The sequence below is a fragment of the Carcharodon carcharias genome, chromosome 19 (genome assembly GCF_017639515.1).
Source record: "Carcharodon carcharias isolate sCarCar2 chromosome 19, sCarCar2.pri, whole genome shotgun sequence".
NCBI classification, from domain to species: domain Eukaryota; kingdom Metazoa; phylum Chordata; class Chondrichthyes; order Lamniformes; family Lamnidae; genus Carcharodon; species Carcharodon carcharias.
The window spans coordinates 110,908,041-110,928,869 of record NC_054485.1 but is presented as its reverse complement, the minus strand read 5'-3'; the positions used below and the strand labels follow the sequence as shown (position 1 = coordinate 110,928,869).

Here is a 20,829-nt window from a genome sequence, read left to right as displayed (position 1 = left end):
AAACCCTCTGTCTGAAACCCCCAGAGATTAAACCCTCTGTCTGAAACCCCCAGAGATTAAACCCTCTGTCTGAAACCCCCAGAGATTAAACCCTCTGTCTGAAACCCCCAGAGATTAAACCCTCTGTCTGAAACCCCCAGAGATTAAACCCTCTGTCTGAAACCCCCAGAGATTAAACCCTCTGTCTGAAACCCCCAGAGATTAAACCCTCTGTCTGAAACCCCCAGAGATTAAACCCTCTGTCTGAAACCCCCAGAGATTAAACCCTCTGTCTGAAACCCCCAGAGATTAAACCCTCTGTCTGAAACCCCCAGAGATTAAACCCTCTGTCTGAAACCCCCAGAGATTAAACCCTCTGTCTGAAACCCCCAGAGATTAAACCCTCTGTCTGAAACCCCCAGAGATTAAACCCTCTGTCTGAAACCCCCAGAGATTAAACCCTCTGTCTGAAACCCCCAGAGATTAAACCCTCTGTCTGAAACCCCCAGAGATTAAACCCTCTGTCTGAAACCCCCAGAGATTAAACCCTCTGTCTGAAACCCCCGGAGATTAAACCCTCTGTCTGAAACCCCTGGAGATTAAACCCTCTGTCTGAAACCCCCAGAGATTAAACCCTCTGTCTGAAACCCCCAGAGATTAAACACTCTGTCTGAAACCCCCAGAGATTAAACCCTCTGTCTGAAAACCCCAGAGATTAAACGCTGTCTGAAACCGCCAGAGATTAAACCCTCTGTCTGAAAACCCCAGAGATTAAACCCTCTGTCTGAAACCCCCAGAGATTAAACCCTCTGTCTGAAACCCCCAGAGATTAAACCCTCTGTCTGAAACCCCCAGAGATTAAACCCTCTGTCTGAAACCCCCAGAGATTAAACACTCTGTCTGAAACCCCCAGAGATTAAACCCTCTGTCTGAAAACCCCAGAGATTAAACGCTGTCTGAAACCCCCAGAGATTAAACCCTCTGTCTGAAAACCCCAGAGATTAAACCCTCTGTCTGAAAACCCCAGAGATTAAACCCTCTGTCTGAAACCCCCAGAGATTAAACCCTCTGTCTGAAACCCCCAGAGATTAAACCCTCTGTCTGAAACCCCCAGAGATTAAACCCTCTGTCTGAAACCCCCAGAGATTAAACCCTCTGTCTGAAACCCCCAGAGATTAAACCCTCTGTCTGAAACCCCCAGAGATTAAACCTCTGTCTGAAACCCCCAGAGATTAAACCCTCTGTCTGAAACCCCCAGAGATTAAACCCTCTGTCTGAAACCCCCAGAGATTAAACCCTCTGTCTGAAACCCCCAGAGATTAAACCCTCTGTCTGAAACCCCCAGAGATTAAACCCTCTGTCTGAAACCCCCAGAGATTAAACCCTCTGTCTGAAACCCCCAGAGATTAAACCCTCTGTCTGAAACCCCCAGAGATTAAACCCTCTGTCTGAAACCCCCAGAGATTAAACCCTCTGTCTGAAACCCCCGGAGATTAAACCCTCTGTCTGAAACCCCTGGAGATTAAACCCTCTGTCTGAAACCCCCGGAGATTAAACCCTCTGTCTGAAACCCCCAGAGACTAAACCCTCTGTCTGAAACCCCCAGAGATTAAACCCTCTGTCTGAAACCCCAGAGATTAAAGCCTCTGTCTGAAACCCCCAGAGATTAAAGCCTCTGTCTGAAACCCCCAGAGATTAAACCCCGTCTGAGACCCCCAGAGATTAAACCCTGTCTGAAACCCCCAGAGATTAAACCCTGTCTGAAACCCCCAGAGATTAAACCCTCTGTCTGAAACCCCCGGAGATTAAACCCTCTGTCTGAAACCCCCAGAGATTAAACCCTCTGTCTGAAACCCCCAGAGATTAAACCCTCTGTCTGAAACCCCCAGAGATTAAACCCTCTGTCTGAAAGCCCCAGAGATTAAACCCTCTGCCTGAAACCCCCAGAGATTAAACCCTCTGTCTGAAACCCCCGGAGATTAAACCCTCTGTCTGAAACCCCCGGAGATTAAACCCTCTGTCTGAAACCCCCAGAGATTAAACCCTGTCTGAGAACCCTGGAGATTAAACCCTCTGTCTGAGGCCCCCAGTGATGAAACCCTGTCTGAAACCCTCAGAGAGTAAACCCTCCATCTGAAACCCCCAGAGATTAAACCCTGTCTGAGGCCTCCGGAGATTAAACCCTCTGTCTGAGACCCCAGGAGATTAAACCCTGTCTCAAACCCCAGAGATTAAACCCTCTGTCTGAAAACCCCAGAGATTAAACCCTCTGTCTGAAAACCCGAGATTAAACCCTCTGTCTGAAAACCCGAGATTAAACCCTCTGTCTGAAAACCCGAGATTAAACCCTCTGTCTGAAAACCCCCGAGATTAAACCCTCTGTCTGAAAACCCCAGAGATTAAACCCTCTGTCTGAAAACCCCAGAGATTAAACCCTCTGTCTGAAAACCCCAGAGATTAAACCCTCTGTCTGAAAACCCCAGAGATTAAACCCTCTGTCTGAAAACCCCAGAGATTAAACCCTCTGTCTGAAAACCCCAGAGATTAAACCCTCTGTCTGAAAACCCCAGAGATTAAACCCTCTGTCTGAAAACCCCAGAGATTAAACCCTCTGTCTGAAAACCCCAGAGATTAAACCCTCTGTCTGAAAACCCCAGAGATTAAACCCTTTGTCTGAAAACCCCAGAGATTAAGCTCTGTCTGAAAACCCCAGAGGTTTAACACTCTGTCTGAAAACCCCAGAGATTAAACCCTTTGTCTGAAAACCCCAGAGATTAAACTCTGTCTGAAAACCCCAGAGATTTAACACTCTGTCTGAAAACCCCAGAGATTAAACCCTGTCTGAGGCCTCCGGAGATTAAATCCTCTGTCTGAGACCCCAGGAGATTAAACCCTGTCTGAAACCCCAGGAGATTAAACCCTGTCTGAAACCCCAGAGATTAAAGCCTCTGTCTGAAACCCCCAGAGATTAAAGCCTCTGTCTGAAACCCCCAGAGATTAAACCCTGTCTGAAACCCCCAGAGATTAAACCCTGTCTGAAACCCCCAGAGATTAAACCCTGTCTGAAACCCCCAGAGATTAAACCCTGTCCGAAACCCCCAGAGATTAAACCCTGTCTGAAACCCCCAGAGATTAAACCCTGTCCGAAACCCCCAGAGATTAAACCCTCTGTCTGAAACCCCCAGAGATTAAACGCTGTCTGAAACCCCCAGAGATTAAACCCTCTGTCTGAAACCCCCAGAGATTAAACCCTCTGTCTGAAACCCCCAGAGATTAAACCCTCTGTCTGAAACCCCCAGAGATTAAACCCTCTGTCTGAAACCCCCAGAGATTAAACCCTCTGTCTAAGAACCCCAGAGATTAAACCCTCTGTCTGAAACCCCCAGAGATTAAACCCTCTGTCTGAAACCCCCAGAGATTAAACCCTCTGTCTGAAACCCCCAGAGATTAAACCCTGTGTCTGAAACCCCCGGAGATTAAACCCTCTGTCTGAAACCCCCAGAGATTAAACCCTCTGTCTAAGACCCCCGGAGATTAAGCCCTCTGTCTAGATCCCAGGAGTTTAAACCCTCTGTCTGAGACCCCTGGAGATTAAATCCTCCGCCTGAGATGCAAATGAACATTCCGGAATACACTAAAAAATAAAATATACCCATCTAAAATATTACCATACTTTAATAGATGATGGCAAGGTTAATGAAGGAGGGCTTTGTAACTCCTGATTACACCAAACAAGTATTTTATACAGTGTCTAGTTAAAGGCTTATAGAGCAAATGTCTAGTTATGATGTTCCAGACATGATGCTGTGCAACAGGTTTGATAAGAACAGCAGAAAGAGGGGAAGGAGTAGCCCATAGGGGCCTTCAAACCTTCACCACAATTCAGTCTCATCGCACCTGATTTACCTGGGCTCCATCTTCCTGCCTGCTTCCCAAATCTCCCCGAGGAGCCAAAATCTGTCAGTCCCAGCCTCCAAAATATTCAGAGGCTAAGCATCCACAACCCTCTGGGGTGGAGAATTCCAAAGATTCACAACCCTCTGAGTGAAGAATATGCTTCGTTATGCTGGGGAGAGGTTATCGCTCGGCGTTGAGGTTAACAATCCGTTGAACAGCTTCAGCTGACGCAGCGTGAATGGTTGAGATGCCACCGGGAGTCGATCTCTCAGGGCCCTTATTCTTGAGACTGTGTCCCTGTGTTCTAGATTACCCCTGGCAGTGAAGGGCACCCTCACAGTGTCCATCCTGTCAACCCCCTTCAGCATCTTACATGATGCACGAGCTGATCTCTTTCTCGCCCCTAATTTTGCATTGCTTCAACGATTTGCAATATTTCACAACGCACAATGGATTACGACCAAAGTTGTAGAGCTATTCCCATTCCCCCCGCAGTGTTCAGACCACTCCCGATGCCCCTTGGTAAAAATGCCTGCCCGGCCAACACTCACAGCATCCATGGTAAAGCAGGCACGGTCCCAGTCCAGGGATGAGCCCAATTTTCGCAACTGATGGTAAATCCGGTCACCCTTCCTGTGCAAAAAATAAGGAGGAAACAAAATAAAAGCACTGTGGATTTTACACGTGAGAAAGTGGTTTTATAAAATACTTCATTGTGAAACAATATCCTGGCTTGGCTGAGAGGCCAGTAACATTTGGGCCACACAAGTGCCAGACAATGACCATCTTTAACAAGAGAGAATCTAACCATTACCCCTTGACATTCATTGGCATTATCATCACTGAATCCCCCACTATCAATATCCTGGGGGTTACCTTTGACCAGAAATTGAACTGGACCAGCCATATAAATATGTGGCTACAAGAGCCAGTCAGAGGCTGGAAATCCTGCGGCGAGTAACTCACCTCCTGACTCCCCAAAGCCTATCCAGCATCTACAAGGCATAAGTCAGGAGTGTGATGGAATATTCCCCACTTGCCTGGATGAGTGCAGCTCCCACAACACTCAAGAACTTTGCTATAATTCAGGACAAAGCAGCCCACTTTATTGGCACCACATTCACTCCCTCCACCACCAGCGCACAGTAGCAGCAGTGTGTGTACCATCTACAAGATGCACTGCAGGAATTCACCAAGGCTGCTTAGACAGCACCTTCCAAACCCACGACCACTTCCAACTAGCAGAACAAGGGCAGCAGATAAGTGGGAACACCACCACCTGGAAGTCCCCTTCCAAGCCAGTCAACATCCTGACTTGGAAATATATCACCGTTCCTTCACTGTCGCTGGGTCAAAGTCCTGGAACTCCCTCCCTAACAGCACTGTGGGTGTACCTACACCACACGGACAAAATCCTGGAACTCCCTCCCTAACAGCACTGTGGGTGTACCTACACCACATGAACTGCAGCGATTCAAGGAGGCAGCTCAACACCACCTTCTCAAGGGCAATAAGTGCTTGGCCCAGCCAGCGAAGCCCACATCCCATGAGTGAACAAAAAAAAAGGGAAACATCAAGTGTTGAGTGTGATCTTCCGACTGTGACTCAGTGGTAGCACGGCTCCGAGACGTGGGTTCAAGTCCCACTGCAGAGGCTCGAGCACAAACCCTCAGCTGACCCTCAGAGGGCAGCACACATGGAGTGCTGCACTGCCGGCGGTGCCAACTTTCCAACAAGACGTCGGACCTATTTGGATTTAGTTCGAGGATCGCAGAGCATTGTTTGGATGAAGGGAGGGGGATTTTCCCACTGCCTTGGCCAGCATTCCACCAGCCGTGGGAGCTTGCTGTGCAGCGACAGGCTGCTGCCCTCGTCCGTATCAGAGAGGTGACTATGGATTTCACTGTGAGGTGTCCTCGAGAAGAGAGAAAGTACCACATCACAAACAGGGGGTGGAGTTTTACGGGCTTGTTGGGGGTGGGGTGGAGCCGCCTAAATCTCCACTGACTTCGGCCGGAATTGAGGATCACAAAAGCTGGGGGGGCTGAATAATTCCTCGAGTTTCTTTTACCATCGCCCCCCCGCCCACCAAAGACGGCGGGGCGTGGAGTGGGCAAAGGGGGGGCTAAACGCAGGGAGGGCAGGGCCAGTGGAGAGGGGCAGCGGGTGGTGGGAGGGTGAGAGAGGGCAGGAGGAGGGAGGGAGGGCAAGGGCGCAAGGAGATCGAGGGCGGAGGGAGGGCGACAGTGGAGGGAGGGAGAGGGGTGGGGGAGGGAGAGCGCGGAGTGGGGGTGAGGGTGGAGGGGTGATGAGCGCGGAGGGAGGGGGTGAGCGCGGAGGGAGGGGGTGAAAGCGGAGGGAGGGGTGAAAGCGGAGGGAGGGGGTGAGCGCGGAGGGAGGGGGTGAGCGCGGAGGGGATTGAGCGCGGAGGGGGGCTGAGTGCGGAGGGGAGGGTGAGTGGGGAAGGTGAGTGCAGATGGGGAGTGAGTGCGGAGGGGGTGAGTGCGGAGGGGGGTGAGTGCGGAGGGGGGTGAGTGCGGAGGGGGGTGAGTGCGGAGGGGGTGAGTGCGGAGGGGGTGAGTGCGGAGGGGGGTGAGTGCGGAGGGGGGTGAGTGCGGAGGGGGGTGAGTGCGGAGGGGGGTGAGTGCGGAGGGGGTGAGTGCGGAGGGGGTGAGTGCGGAGGGGGTGAGTGCGGAGGGGGTGAGTGCGGAGGGGGGTGAGTGCGGAGGGGGGTGAGTGCGGAGGGGGGTGAGTGCGGAGGGGGGTGAGTGTGTGGGGGGCGTGGTGAGTGCGGGGGGGGCGTTGGTGAGTGTGGGGGGTGGGGTTGAGTGCAGGGGGTGGGGATGAGTACGGAGGTGGGGGGTGAGTGCGGAGGAGGGAGGAGGTGAGAGAGGATGAAGGTTGAAAAGAGTGAGAAGGAAGCGAAGGAGCTGCACATTCCCAGCACACCCTGTTGCACCAACCCAGGAAAGCGGAGGGTAGTGTTCCGAACTTTGGGAACTGGGCCCGAGGATGCCAACTTCATGAAATGCCCTGAAAATCGGACTCAGGGAGAGTCAGGTCCTGGTCAGTGAAACCACCACCACTCAACTGCAGCCAAATCGAAAGATCCCCAGGTTCTTCCACATCCTCCCTCCGATACCAAATGGAGGAATTTCAGCCGGCATCGGCAACTCCTGATTCGTGCAGCCCCCCATAGAGGAAGTGCTGATGGGGGATGCGGTGGGGGAGGGGTTGGTTGGGGGGGGGGTGGGGTGGGGGTGGGGGGGAGATTCGCTCGCACTTACTCGTTCTTCCACTTCCACACCTCCTCGATGAAGCTGTGCCGACCGAGGTCATGCCGGGTTTTCCTGGACTGGCGCCACAGCCTCTTCTCCACCACCACCTGCGTGGCGATGCCAGCATGATCGCAGCCCGGGTTCCACAGGGTGGTCTCTCCTCGCATTCGGTGCCTGGTTCCAAACAGGAAAAGAAACACCAAGAACCCATTGGAATCCGGTCAGCGTCAAATGGAAAATCCCACCCAAGACAAGGCGAGTGGTTACCGAGAATTGCGACTGACACCGGCCTTTTGTTTTAGTTAGTCGAGCGCCGATGGTATGAACCCACTGGGAGGGCAACAAACCAACTTGCAGATCTTATTGCTTTCACCACTGCCACCCCACACCTCCATTCAGCAATTCCATTAACAATCATAGTCTCCAAAGACTTCCCCACTCTCCCTCAGCTTCCCCATTTAAACAATTCAGACTGCGCGAGCCAACACTTGCTACAAAAACACGGTGGCTGGGAGTGGGGGGGGGTGGAAGGGCCGTCACACCCAAAGCTGATCTTGGGGGGATGGGGCAAGAGAGTTGTGGGCTGGGGAGGGCTAAAGGGAGGGGGTAGAGAAGGGAGAGAGAAGGGGATAGAGGTGAGAGAAGGGGGAAGGGGTGGGTGGAGGAGTGAGAGAGAGAGAGGGGGGGAGGAGAGAGGATCGGGGAGAGGAAGAGAGAGAGAGAGACAGGGGTTAATGGAGGGAGAGGGTAATGGAGAGAGAGAGAGAGAGAGACAGAGCGTGTAGTAGATAGAGATAGAGAAAGAAGAGGAAGGGGTAGTGGAGAGAAAGAGAGAGAGAGAGAGAGAGGCGCTAATGGAAAGAGGCCATTTAGCCCCTCAAACCTGTTCCGTTATTCAATCAGACCTTGGCTGATCTGCAACCTAACTCCACCAATTGCCCCATGTCCCTTATTATCTTTGTATAATTAAAATGCAACAACCTCAGTTTGAAAAATAACAATTCTTTGGGCATCAGTTGATGTTTGCCTGAGAGAATTGCAAACTGCCATCACCCTTTGCAGGAGCATTTCCTAATCACTGCTGGGAGCTCTGACTCTAATCTCCCCGAGTCCTCCACTCCCCAGCTAAAGGCAAAAATCTCTCCCTCTCTCTATCCCATCAGTTTCCTTTCATATCTTGAAAATTGGATCAAATCACATCTTGACCTCCTAAATTCCAAGGAATACAACACGAATTTGTGTAATCTCTCCTTGTAGCTTAACTTCTGTAATCCAGGTATTATTCTGGTAAATCTACGCTGCACTCCTTCCAAGGTCCAACCACCTTGTGTGGGTCTGGAGTCACATGTAGACCAGACCGGGTAAGGACAGCAGATTTCCTTCTCTAAAGGGCATTAGTGAACCAGATGGGTTTTTACGACAATCAATGATAGTTGTCATGGTCACCATTACTGAGACTAGCTTTATAATTCCAGATTTCTTAACTGAATTTAAATTCCACCAGCTGCCATGGTGGCATTTGAACCCATATTCCCCAAACAATGGCCTGGACCTCTGGATTACTAGTCCAGAGATATTACTACTATGCCACCATCTCCTCACAATCAATATCTCTTGATAATTTAATACTTCTTAAAATGCTGCCTACCTTTGTCACTCGCAACTCTGTGTATGTGGCCTTCTATCCCAATATCGACACCAATCATTAATAAACACAGTTAAAAATCCCCAACACAGATCAATGCAGGACACCACTAACCAATTAGAGTACCTGTTATTATCCCAACCCTCTGTTTCCTATCGCTCAGCCAATTTCCAAGCCAGATCAATAATGGGTGTTCAAATCCATGGGTTTCAGTGTTAGCGTCTTTACCAAATGAGCGAGAGCGAGATAAAGGGAGGGGAGGGCCTGCTGGAATTGGGAGAGGTCACTATTTCAAGCCAACTTTATAAACCCTCCAAAGCCCTGAATTCAATGCAATCAACATCAGGGAAGGTCCCCTCATTGTGAGCTTTCCATCAATACAGAATAAACTTTTTAAGAACTGGAGCCACACTCCAAACGCTGTCTTTTCTCTTTCAGCCAGGCACCGAGCAACCTGCTGAGCCTTTTCCAGAACAGCCAATCATTCCCAGGAGGACCACGGCTGAGCTCAGCGAGTCCCTGATGGGCAGACGTTCCCTGCCCAGCCGCTAACTGCGGACAGATGGTGGCCGAGGCAGCGCCCAGGTCAGGCGCACTGTGTCAAACGTGGTGGGGCATTACCAGCGGGTGAGCGAGTCCTGAATTGCGTTGGTCAGGGCGTGGCCCAGATGTAGGGATCCTGTCACGTTGGGCGGAGGGATGCAGATCATGAACATCCCCTTTGGGTTGGGCTCAGAGATATTTTGCTGCAGGAACATAAAAGAGAAATGATTTGGACATCAGTTCAACTCCTAAATAACACCAATTTGCGTTTATATAGCGCTTTGAACATTTTTCTCTTCATTCTTTTGCAGGGTGTTGGTGTCACTGGCTAGGCTGGGCCAGCATTGCCCGTCCCTAATTGCCACTTGAGAAGGTGGTGGGTGAGCTGCCTTCTTGAACCGCTGCAGTCCATGTGGTGTAGGTACACCCACAGTGCTGTTAGGCAGGGAGTTCCAGGATTTTGACCCAGCGACAGTGAAGGAACGGTGATATATTTCCAAGTCAGGATGGTGAGTGACTTGGAGGGAAACTTCCAGGTGGTGGTGCACCCATATGTCTGCTGCCCTTGTCCTTCTAGATGGTCGTGGGTTTGGAAGGTGCTGTCTAAGGAACCTGGGTGAGTTGCTGCAGTGCATCTTGTAGATGGTACACACACTGCTGCTACAGTGCGTCGGTGGTGGAGGGAGTGAATGTTTGTGGATGTGGTGCCAATCAAACGGGCTGCTTTACCCTGGACAGTGTCCAGCTTCTTCAGTGTTGTGGGACTGCAGTCATCCAGGCAAGTGGGGAGTATTCCATCTCACTCCTGACTTGTGCCTTGTAGATGGTGAACAGGTTTTGGGGAGTCAGGAGGTGAGTTACTCGCCTCAAGATTCCCAGCCTCTGACCTTGAACATAACGAAAGGTGCTTCACAGGAGCGAGTATCAATAAAAGCCGACAGATCATGAGACAGGGTGAGGATTTTTTTTTTTTAAATGTAGAGAGTATTCTCAAGCTCTGAAATGCTCTGCCTGAAAGGGCAGCAGATGCAGATTTAATGGTAACTTTCAAAAGGGAGCTGGGTAAAATAGCAGGGCTATGGGGAAGAAAGCAAATGAAGGTACCAGAGCTCTGCTTTGGTGGGGAGAACAATGAGCTGGCCAATTGCAGATGCTGTCACAGACGAGCTTAACTCTCTCTTCAGCTGACAGCCCACGTATTTTCCAGATAGTGTGAAGACCAAGGAGAGTGGCCGATACCCACACCGTGTCCACTCCCCCCACCGTGTCCACTCTCCCCCACCCCGCCACTTCTCACTACCACCCCCCCTACCTAGTCCAAGACCTCGGAACCAGGAACGTTGCCCTGTGAATATTCCGGACGAGGCAGCAGGGAAAGGTCACGGCCACATGGTCAGGTCGCTTCAGCACCAACACTAACGACACTGCGCGGGTTTAGCTTACCTTGTACTCGGGTTTGAAGAATCCTTGCTTTTCCCACCAGGGGTACCAGGCAGCTTCCACGTACTGCGGGCTGTAGGAGTCCGGCATTGGGCAGGTCACATCTACAGTGCAGAGAAACAGCAGGTTAGGGACTGCAGCCCACACTCCAACCTTCAGAAAGGCTCTTGAAGTGGGGTTGGGGATGGGAGGTGTGAGAATACACTTGGGCGGGCAGTGGTGGGGGGGGAGGTGTTGGGGGTGGTGGGATGGGGAGGCGGATGGACAAAATGGAAGAGTGGGGGAGTAGCCCTGGCAAGCATTCAGGGAAAGAATGCAGAGCGTAACCCTGGGTTGATAGATAACCATTGGCCAGGGCACTGGCGAGAGCACCTCTGCATTTCTTCCAAACAGTATGGTGCAATTGTTTACATTCACCCAAGAGGGCAGGCAGGGCCTCGGTTTAACTTCCAGGAGACAGCACCTCCCCCAGTACTCCCAGGAATGAGAGGGCTGTCCTACAATGAAAGGCTTAGTAAATTGAGTCTACATTCTCTGGAGTTTAGAAGAAAGGGGAGTAATCTGACTGAAATGTCCAGATTCTGAAGGGGCTGGACAGGGCAGGCACTGACAGGTTGTTTCCCCAGCTGGGGACAGATGGACACATGATTCCTTCAAGCACAGAAGAATACAAGTGCAGACTACTTCTCCCTTCCACACATTCCCCAACATTGGGAACTGATTCTTATGTATCTACCCTAACTTTTACCCAATATCAGCTGCTCTTAATCACAACTCGGCCATGCACTTAACTGTCACAGCATTTGCAACATTAGCATGGTGGAGCAGTATCGAGGGGGCGAATGGTCTACTCCTGTTCCTATTTCTAATGCTTCTTAGTACCGTACTGGGAGGGTCAGCCTTTGACTATGTGCTCAAGCCACCACTGGAGCGGGACTTGAACTCACAACCTTCTGAGTTGTATTGTGTATACTGATGACCTGTTAATATACAATGATACCCGGAAAGATCACATCGAACAGTTAAGAGCTCTGTTCGGCAGACTGAAGAAAGCTAATCTACTCATACTGTTGGCAAGGAGTGAGTTTTCCAAGGCCAAAGTCACCAATTTGGGGCATATTGTGGATCCAGGCCTAGAAAGGCCAAAATCCAGGCAATAACAGACTTCCCTATACCCAAGACAAAAAAAAGGTGCCATGATGTTCCCTGGGCATTTGCAGATTCTACAGGAGGTTTGTCCCCAGCTTCAGTACAGTAGTCACTGTAAGGACGAATGTGTTGAAGAAAAATGTGAAAATCGAATGCACAGAGTTCTGTCAAACAACATTTAAGAAGTTAAAGGCTATTTTAGTAAATGAACCAGTTCTTGCCATGCCAAATTCTAGTAAACCGTTCAAAGTGTCTGTTGATGTCAGTGACACAGAGGAAGAAGCAGTGTCGCTCCTAGATGTTGACACTATTGTAGAATGACCGGTCAGGTACTTCTCTAGTTCTTATGTATCAAAGGAAGTACTCAGCTATCCAGAAAGAGGCTTTAATTCTTGTACTGGCTCATCCAATAGTTTTGAAGCATAAGCGACTAACAGTCAGGGGGAAATATTACCATGACCCACTTTCGATTTTGAAGAAATTCAGGACCTAAAACCTCAGACTATTCCATCAGTTCAATGTATAACTTTTAGGGTAAATGGTTGCAACACGTTCCAGGAAAAAGCAATGTGAGTGCCAATGTTCTGTCCAGAGTTTAAAACAGGGGTATAATGGAGAAAGAAAATTTTGAAACACACTACTGTAAAAACGGAATCCTGCTGATCTTAACTATCACATACGGTCAGTTGTTATGGCCTTAGATTGTTGCCAGAACAAAATATTTCATAGTGAAATGTGAAAAGTGGGGGGAAAGAATATTAACGGTGTTGTATGCAGTAGGTTTGTTATTAAAATGTGTACAATATTGTTGAAAAAAGAGACATGTCAAAGCTTTTCATCTTGCACTCTTCAGGACACTTCGCAAAATTACCAATATAGTGGGAAGACAACAATTTACACTGTCTTCTCCCTATACTGGTATGCATGTGGAGTGTCCTGAAGAGTGCAAGACAAAAGTTTTCATGTCTCTCTTTTCAGCAATACTCAAGTTCGGCACTACCAAACAACTGATGTGTACAATATTATAGTTGCTATATTTTGACAGTGTTGAATAGAAATTATTACCACAGTAATTACTAGATAATGACGTTTCATTTCTTAGGGAAGGAAGGTGATCAGTCTGCTGGACGTTTTAAGATGGCTCTACTTTAAACTGTCCCCTTTGATTCAAGGGAAAATGGAGTAGCTTGGAAAGGGGGAATGTGACTTCCTATGAAGCTGCCCAGAGACAAGCCAATATGATCTGGTTACCATTGGGACAGGGGTCCAGGTCAAAACTTACTGAAAGTAAGGTACAAATTTTAACACAAGGACAAAAGAAAAGGAGGTAGCTGTTCTTGCTGCATATAGACTCTCAGAAACAGTAATCCAGAAGGATTTGGGGAAGGAGACCCACACCAGGTTCTGCTATGCAAAGCAAAAAGAAAGGACTGTTCTCAAATTAACTTCCAAGCAGAGTGCTTGGATTGTGGAGAGTTCAAGACTAAAGAGTTGTTAGTGAGTGCCTTGCTCCTGGAAGTCCATTTGAGTATTTTTAAAAAAATATTTGTTCATGGTATGTGGGTGTCACTGGCTAGGCCAGCATTTATTTCCCATCCCCAATTGCCCTTAAGAAGGTGGTGGGGAGCTGCCTTCTTGAACTGCAGTCCATGTGGTGCAGGTATGCCCACAGTGTTGTTCGGGAGGGAGTTCCAGGATTTTGACCCAGCGACAGTGAAGGGGGCGACAAGTCAGGATGGTGAGTGGCTTGGAGAGGAACATGCAGGTGGTGGTGTTCCCATGCGTCTGCTGCTCTTGTCCTTACCCTTCTAGATGGAAGGGGTCACAGGTTTGGAAGGTGCTGTCAAAGGAGACTGAGAAGATCGAGTGAAAGGGACTTTGTTTAAAAGGAAGCTGGAAGATTCATCCCAGTGGGGCAGGCAGAAAGCGGGAGGAGCTAGGGGTCTTTCAACGCAAGGACCACATTCCTACAGGGAATGCGGTGTGATATGTAAATGTGGTGTGGGGTTCTCAGTTATGCTAAGGAGTTATTAGGGAATGTCTTTTTCTGCAGTTTGCGCATTAGCTGTATAGTGGGTAACGTAAAAGTCTTAAAATGTGAAATCATGTTTGCGTGATGCTTTTTGTTGGTCACTGGGAAATTCATATCTTTTTTCTAAAAAAAGTTATCGACCTCCATGGGGGACTCAATTTCAAAGCAATGTTAAGCACAGTGCCTCCAAGCAGTCTATAAATCCACTACTAGTAGCAGTCTAATGATCCCAGCTAACAAGGGATCAGATGTTAGACACTGAAGTCGCCTCACCTTTTTTCTCTCCAGGAGGAGTCGCAGTGTCATACGTAATCACTCCCAGATCCTTCTTTTCTTTCTTCTCCGCTTTGGCTTTTTTCTGGACATGTGGTAGAGGGGTGGGGGTGGGGGGGGAGAAAAATGTTTAAAATCGATCAGCTTCTCATCCTGTGGTTCTGTTAAATCGGAGGGCAGAAGGGCGTGGGCCACACAGGTCCAGTGCTGACAGCTGCCGATCTGGGCGGATGTCTGTTCCCTGCACTAGATCCCACTCTTTATTCTGGCTGGAGGTGGTAAGGGAAAAGGGTTACCACCTGCTGTGTCAAAACAGAGGATTGAGGGAGGTCGCACAAACGGGTTGGATGTCCACTTACCGAGGTCAGCGACAGGCATTCTTAGATTGCATTGCGAAACGCTTGCGATTTCCCCAGTGAGGCTGTCAGGGTGACTTTAACCCGATTCTAGCGGCTGGAATTCCACTGGATCGGCTGGCACTTCAGTTTTACACCAGCCCTCCAACCCCCCTGACCTCAGCACCCCCCAGCCCCACCACCCCGTCCAGGACTGATCTCCCTCAACTTCAGGGGATGGGTGTAAAAAGAATGGCCGTGCATTTGAATAATCCAGTTGCTTATCAGGTGGGTTAGGCAAGAATTCCATCCTCCCCCCCAGCAATGAGAAAAGGTGCTAGAAGGTAAATAGCTTACATCCATGTCACACCTTTCATGATCTCAGGATGCATCCCACCACCCTCTCGTGGGGAAGAGTTTTTACATCCCGTCCAATTTCGCTATCCCTTGAAGTCAAGGCACATCAATAGCGGATGGGGTGAGGGGTACGGTGGAGGGGTGGTATAAGACTGAAATTTCACCCGATCCAGTGGGATTCTGGCCCATTGAGTTGTGTTAAAGTCAGCCTCACTGGGGAATCGTAAGCGTATCACAGTGTAACCTAAGAATGCCTGTCGCTGACCTCGGTCAGTGGACATTGAACCCATAATTAGAGGTCATCAACATAAGATATTCGCAAAGAAATCCAACAGGGAATTCAGAAGAAATTTCCTTACCCAGAGAGCAGTGAGAATGGGGAGTGGTTGAAGTGAATAGCATAGACATACTTAAGGTGAAGCTATACAAGCATATGGGGGAGAAGGGAATCGAGGGTTAAAGTGATAGATTTAGATGAAGCAAAACTGGAGGAGGCTCGAGTGAAGTATAAACACCGGCATGGATGGGTTGGGTCGAAATGCCTGTTTCTGTGCTGCATATCTTATGTAACCCTATCCAAATGACAGCCACAGCCTGGCCAAGGAAACTCACTGTATGACAAACTTGGCTTTGGGTCCTTCCAGGGAGGTGTGAGAAGGTGCAAGTCTTTCTTCAGAGATCAGGGATTGAAGGGGCTCGGGGAGGGCAGGCTGGCCTTCACGAATTCTCAGGCCACGTCTTTCCAAGTACGTCTGCCAAGTGAGATCATAATCCGGGTGCAATTCAAAACCTAGGAAAGAGGAGCAAGAGTAGGCCACGTGGCTGTTCACACTTGCTCCACCATTCGGTAATATTAGAGTCACATCTCTCAAGACTGAAGTTTTCTTTTACAAAAGAGAAGGACATGGCATGATCGGGACTTTTGGATGCTAAGCTGGGATTTTTTTTTAAAAAGGTCATAAATTCACCTTGGAACCATCAGCAAGCAGGCCTCTTCCGAGAAATCACCTGACCTTTATGGCACTTGAGGAAGACCTGGTGGTTTGTTTTGAAAAGCAACCACTTAATTGATGGAGAGAAAACAAAACTGGAAAGGAGGGTTGATAATTTGCTGGAAATCACACGGGAGAGAGGGGAGATAAAAAACTTAAGCTGCAACAACCTGCTTGTTTTGAAGGCAGTCTTGTTGGGGAACAAGCTGAGAAAGGAAGGTTCCCTCTCTCTACCTTGCTTAAAATTGTGTGTGGCCATCCAGATGAGCGTAACCAGTCTGCATTTGGACCTCCAAAGTTGGTGGGAACTTCCAGGCGTCCACCGGGACCAGCAGCCAATCTGTACACGTTAGAACTCCAGGTCGACAGTGTCGAGACCCTTCGGACTTTTTCCTTTAGTTTATAACGCCCATCCTCCAAAGCCCATCTCTGCAGAGGGACTCTATCTGTTTGTCCTTTGTTTGTCTGTGTGCGTGTGCTTGGGGAATTCTTAAGGAAGAGATAGATAGTTATACTTCCCGATGACAATTATGTATTAACCAGTTCTTGCACCTTGTTAGAAAGGAGTTGTGTTTTAAAACAAATGAATCATTGAGTTTTTGAAAGAAGCCTGGTCAAAGTCTCTTTTCTTCTGGGTACCAGAACTATAGGTAAACAATTGGCCATTTTGGTGAGAAGATTAAACACTCAATTTAAGTGGTACAGCCTGCGGAGTAGTGGGGCTTGTTAATTCATGCACTCCTCCCATCCCAGTCGTAACAGATCATGGCTGACTGTCAACCTCAAAATCCTCTCTCCCGCCCATACGCAATATCCCTTCATGTCTGAAAACGTTATTGATCTCAGCCTTGAACATATTCAACGCCTGAGCATCCACACTGATCTGGGACGAAGACTTCCAAGGAACTGCAATTAGATCGTCTGAGATCAGTAAAGCTCGTCTTAAGGGTTAACCCCTCAGGACCAGGGCCTTCCACAAATGCTGCATCATGTGCCCAGCGTTTCTCTAGCATTTTCTCTTTTGATTTTGGGTTCTCAGCGTCGAAAGTATTGTGCTTTTGTTTTGGCAAACCCCTACGCTGTTGTTTCCTGCAATACAATAATGTTTCCTGAAAATATAACAGGAATTTTTATTTAAAAAACAGAAAAACATGAATTTGGAATGCCTACACTTAATTGAAAGCCAGAGTAATTGCTCTGCAGGGTGTTGTGCGAGCACTGGAAGTCACAATTGAACTATATTCACACAACTGCAACTTGTTATTAAGACGGCTCCGTTAATATAGCAAACATCCCAAGGTGCTTCACAAGCTTCATTCTCAAACAAAGCGTAACACCGACCCACGCAAGGAGATATTAGGTCAGATGAGCGAAAGCTTGGACAAAGAGGCAGGTTACAAGGAGTGTCTTAAAGGAGGAAAGCTAGGCAGAGAGGCAGAGAGGTACAGGGAGGGAATTCCAGAGCTTGGAACTTAGACAACTGAAGGTGCAGCCACCAATGCTGGAGGGATTAAAGTCAGGGATGTTCAGGAGGCCGGAATTAGAGGAGCGTGGATATCTTGGAGAGTTGCAGGGCTGGAGGAGATTGCAGAGATGGGGACCGGGCAGTGCCATGGAGGGATCTGAAAATAAGGTGAAGATTTTAAGGCGCTGCTGGACCTGGAGCCGATGCCAAGCAATGAGTACAAGGGTAATGGGGAAGGAGGCTAGGAACACGTTAGGTCACAGGCAGCAACACAGGTCACAAGGAGAGTGGCTTACTCTGGAGTAGCCCAAACTGGCAACAGTGGCTCACTCACTTCCCTGCCGACCTTCACACTGATTCCCACACTGGCCTCTGATGGACAAAGCACCACCAACAGCACCCCCCCACACCCCCCAACCACCCCCCCAAAGCCACCCCCACTGACCTCCGGCTGTTTCTGCTGCTGCTCCTTCAGTTTGTCCTGTTTCTGCAGGAACTTCTCCATTTTCTCTCTCTTCATCGCCTCCTTTTTCAGCTGCGCCGGTGTCTTTTTAACCGGCTCCTCGGCGAGCGGGACTGGTTCCGGACTGAGCGCATTCTGCTCCAGCTGCTGCCCTGTGTAGCCGAGGGAAGACACCTTCAGTGCAAGGAAAGGAAGCAGCCAGTGTGGGAGCAGGAGGAGGAGGCCATTCAGCCCCCTCGGTCCTGCTCCAGCATACAGTTAGAACACAGCTGGTCTGTATGTTAACTCCGTCTATCCACCTTAACCACACGATTCCCTTGCTGAACAAAAATTTATCAATCTCCGCTTTGAAATTTTCCATCGAACCCCCCCCACCCCCAGCCTCAAACAGCTTTTTGGGGGAGCAAGTTCCAGATTCCCACTCTTCTCCAAGTGCTTCCTTGACATCACCCATCTCTCAGCAGAGTAAACAATTTCTATCCATCTACTCCCTTACCCCATTTGACTATTTTAAACCGCTCCATTAGATCATCCCTTAATGTTCTATACTTGAGGTGATTTACCAGAACGGTTCCAGGGGTGGGGGGGTTTTAGTTACAAAGTTAGGTTGGAGAAGCTGGGGTTGTTCTCCTTGGAGAAAAGAGGATAGAGGTGTACAAGATTATGACAGGTTTAGATAAGGTAGACAAATAAATACTATTCTCATTAGCTGATGGTACAAGGACTAGGGGGATACTAATTTGAGATTTTGGACAAGAGATACAGGGAGGGATGTGAGAAAAAACTTTTCTTTCCACAGCGAGTGGTAATGAGCTGGAACTTGCTGCCTAGGAGGGTGGTGGGAGCGGAGACGATGAATGATTTGAAAAGGGAATTAGATGGACACTTGACCGAAACAAACTTGCTGGGCTACGGGGATAGAGGGGGACTGGGACTGACCAGGTTGTTCTACAGAGAGCCGTCATGGTCTCGATGGGCCGAATGGCCTCCTTCTGTGCCACAGTGACTCTGTGACTATGAGCCCTCCTAACTTTGGTTTTCTTTGGGAAATTGTAATGGTGCCCACCCACTTTAATTCTCGCATCCAACTTCAGCACTGCGCCCTCTCCAACCCGTGACATGCCATCCCTCGATGTCACTTCTCCACGCACCTGCACACTTCTCAGCGGTCCCAGGTACAATCTTCTCGCACAGCTTCACCTCTCCCAGCGCTCGTATGAACTCGGGCTGATTCACACAGGTCAGGAACCAGCGGTTCACATTAATGAAGGGCTTCCTGAAGTCAGGCTCAAAGACCTGTAGGGGAACAAGCAGTGGCATCAGCTACCTTCACTGCCATGGACGAGACCCTCTTAGTTTAGCCCCAACATATAATTCAACATTGGAACATAGGAGCAGGAGGAGGATGGCCTTCTGGCCCCTCGAGCCTGTTCCTCCATTTAATGGGATCATGGCTGATCTGCTAACTCCACATACCTCACACTCACCCCGTAATCCTTTAATAACTTTATTTTCTGGTGTAAGCTTGTGAGGCAATGGTTTGTGCCACGGTGATCAACTCTGCGTTGTGCATCACCTGGTGTGACCCAGGAGCCACACTCTGACATGGCAGTCTCTGCCGCATCTGCTACAGAGGGAGACAGTGGGACTGAGAAGGTGCACAATTCCCTGGCCTCTGTTTCCTCTGGACCCTCTCCTTGGCTGGATGAGCTTTCCCTTTCTGCTCACCACTTCCAATACTCTTCCAAACAGTCAGCCTCCAGAGGCCACAGCCATGGGCTCTGTCTCCCAGTTGTCAGTGTCAATGTCCGTCATCTTTATAGCTCACTTGCAAGTTTCCTTGTAGCAGAGGGATGGATACCCAGGAGATTTTGGCTCAGTACAGAAGATATTTGGGTATGTGGCTATGATCAATTCAAGGAACATGACCAAGCAAGTGTAGATGTCACTGGCTTAGCAATGGTATCCCGGTGGAATTAGCAGGCACCAGGAACTGAGTCAGTGACATTGTCCTGCCAAGAGATGCCGAGGATAGGTCTGAGACAGTGAATGCAGAAACTATTCAGCCTTTTCTCCAACCCGAGCGTACATTGTCCAGGTCCCACCACTGAGGACGCAGGCTTGGTAGACTCACAGTTTGGTGTACTCACTCAGGTTACTGTAGTTCCACACTCTTACTCAGTTTGGACAGAACAGATCCGGTTTTTAACAATGTGAGAGTTAATTTCAGCATCAAGTGACGGATTGCTAGTGATTGTGGTTTTGGGTAATGAATACCAATCAATCACAGAAATGAGCAGTGCGTTAAGCCTCCTTCAATAGCACCTTCTAAACCCACGACCACAACCATCTGGAAGGACAAGGGCAGCAGATACATGCAAACACCACCACCTGGAAATTCCCCTCCAAGTCACTCACCATCCTGACTTGGAAATAAATCACCGTTCCTTCACTGTCGCTGGGTCAAAATCCTGGAACTCCCTCCCTAACAGCACTGCGGGTGTACCTACACCACACGGACAAAATCCTGGAACTCCCTCCCTAACAGCACTGCGGGTGTACCTACACCACACGGACAAAATCCTGGAACTCCCTCCCTAACAGCACTGTGGGTGTACCTACACCAAACCGGCCTGACAAGTCTCTGGGTCCAGCTAAACTTCATCATAGGGTCTTAGAGGATGTGGCGAATGAGGCGGTAGATGCATTGGCGCTAATTTTCCAAAAATTACTAGATTCTAGAAAGGTTCCATCAGTCTGGACCATGTACCCAAATATCTTCTGTACTGAGCCATGATCTCCTAGGTATCCATCCCTCTGCTACAAGGAGAGTTGACTTCTGCTGTGGGAAAGGTGTTACAATCAATCAACCATTAAGGTTATAGCTGGGCACTTAGAGAAACTCAAGGTAATCAAGAAGGGTAGGCACAGTTTTGTGAAAGGGAAATCATGTTTAACCAATTTATTAGAGTTCTTCAAAG

General features: G+C 49.1%; 1 protein-coding gene across 1 annotated transcript in view; it reads right to left on the bottom strand.

The window, feature by feature from the left end:
- The window catches only part of vars1 (valyl-tRNA synthetase 1), an 86,391-nt gene that overhangs the window by 53,758 nt on the left and 11,804 nt on the right, over positions 1–20,829 (bottom strand). Inside the window, exons 4-10 of the mRNA XM_041212459.1 lie at positions 19,000–19,144; positions 17,831–18,000; positions 14,237–14,321; positions 10,786–10,886; positions 9,421–9,545; positions 7,164–7,328; positions 4,428–4,509 (exon numbers count right to left, since the gene is read on the bottom strand). Coding sequence (XP_041068393.1) covers positions 4,428–4,509; positions 7,164–7,328; positions 9,421–9,545; positions 10,786–10,886; positions 14,237–14,321; positions 17,831–18,000; positions 19,000–19,144 — 873 coding nt within the window. The remainder of the gene's footprint in view (positions 1–4,427; positions 4,510–7,163; positions 7,329–9,420; positions 9,546–10,785; positions 10,887–14,236; positions 14,322–17,830; positions 18,001–18,999; positions 19,145–20,829) is intronic.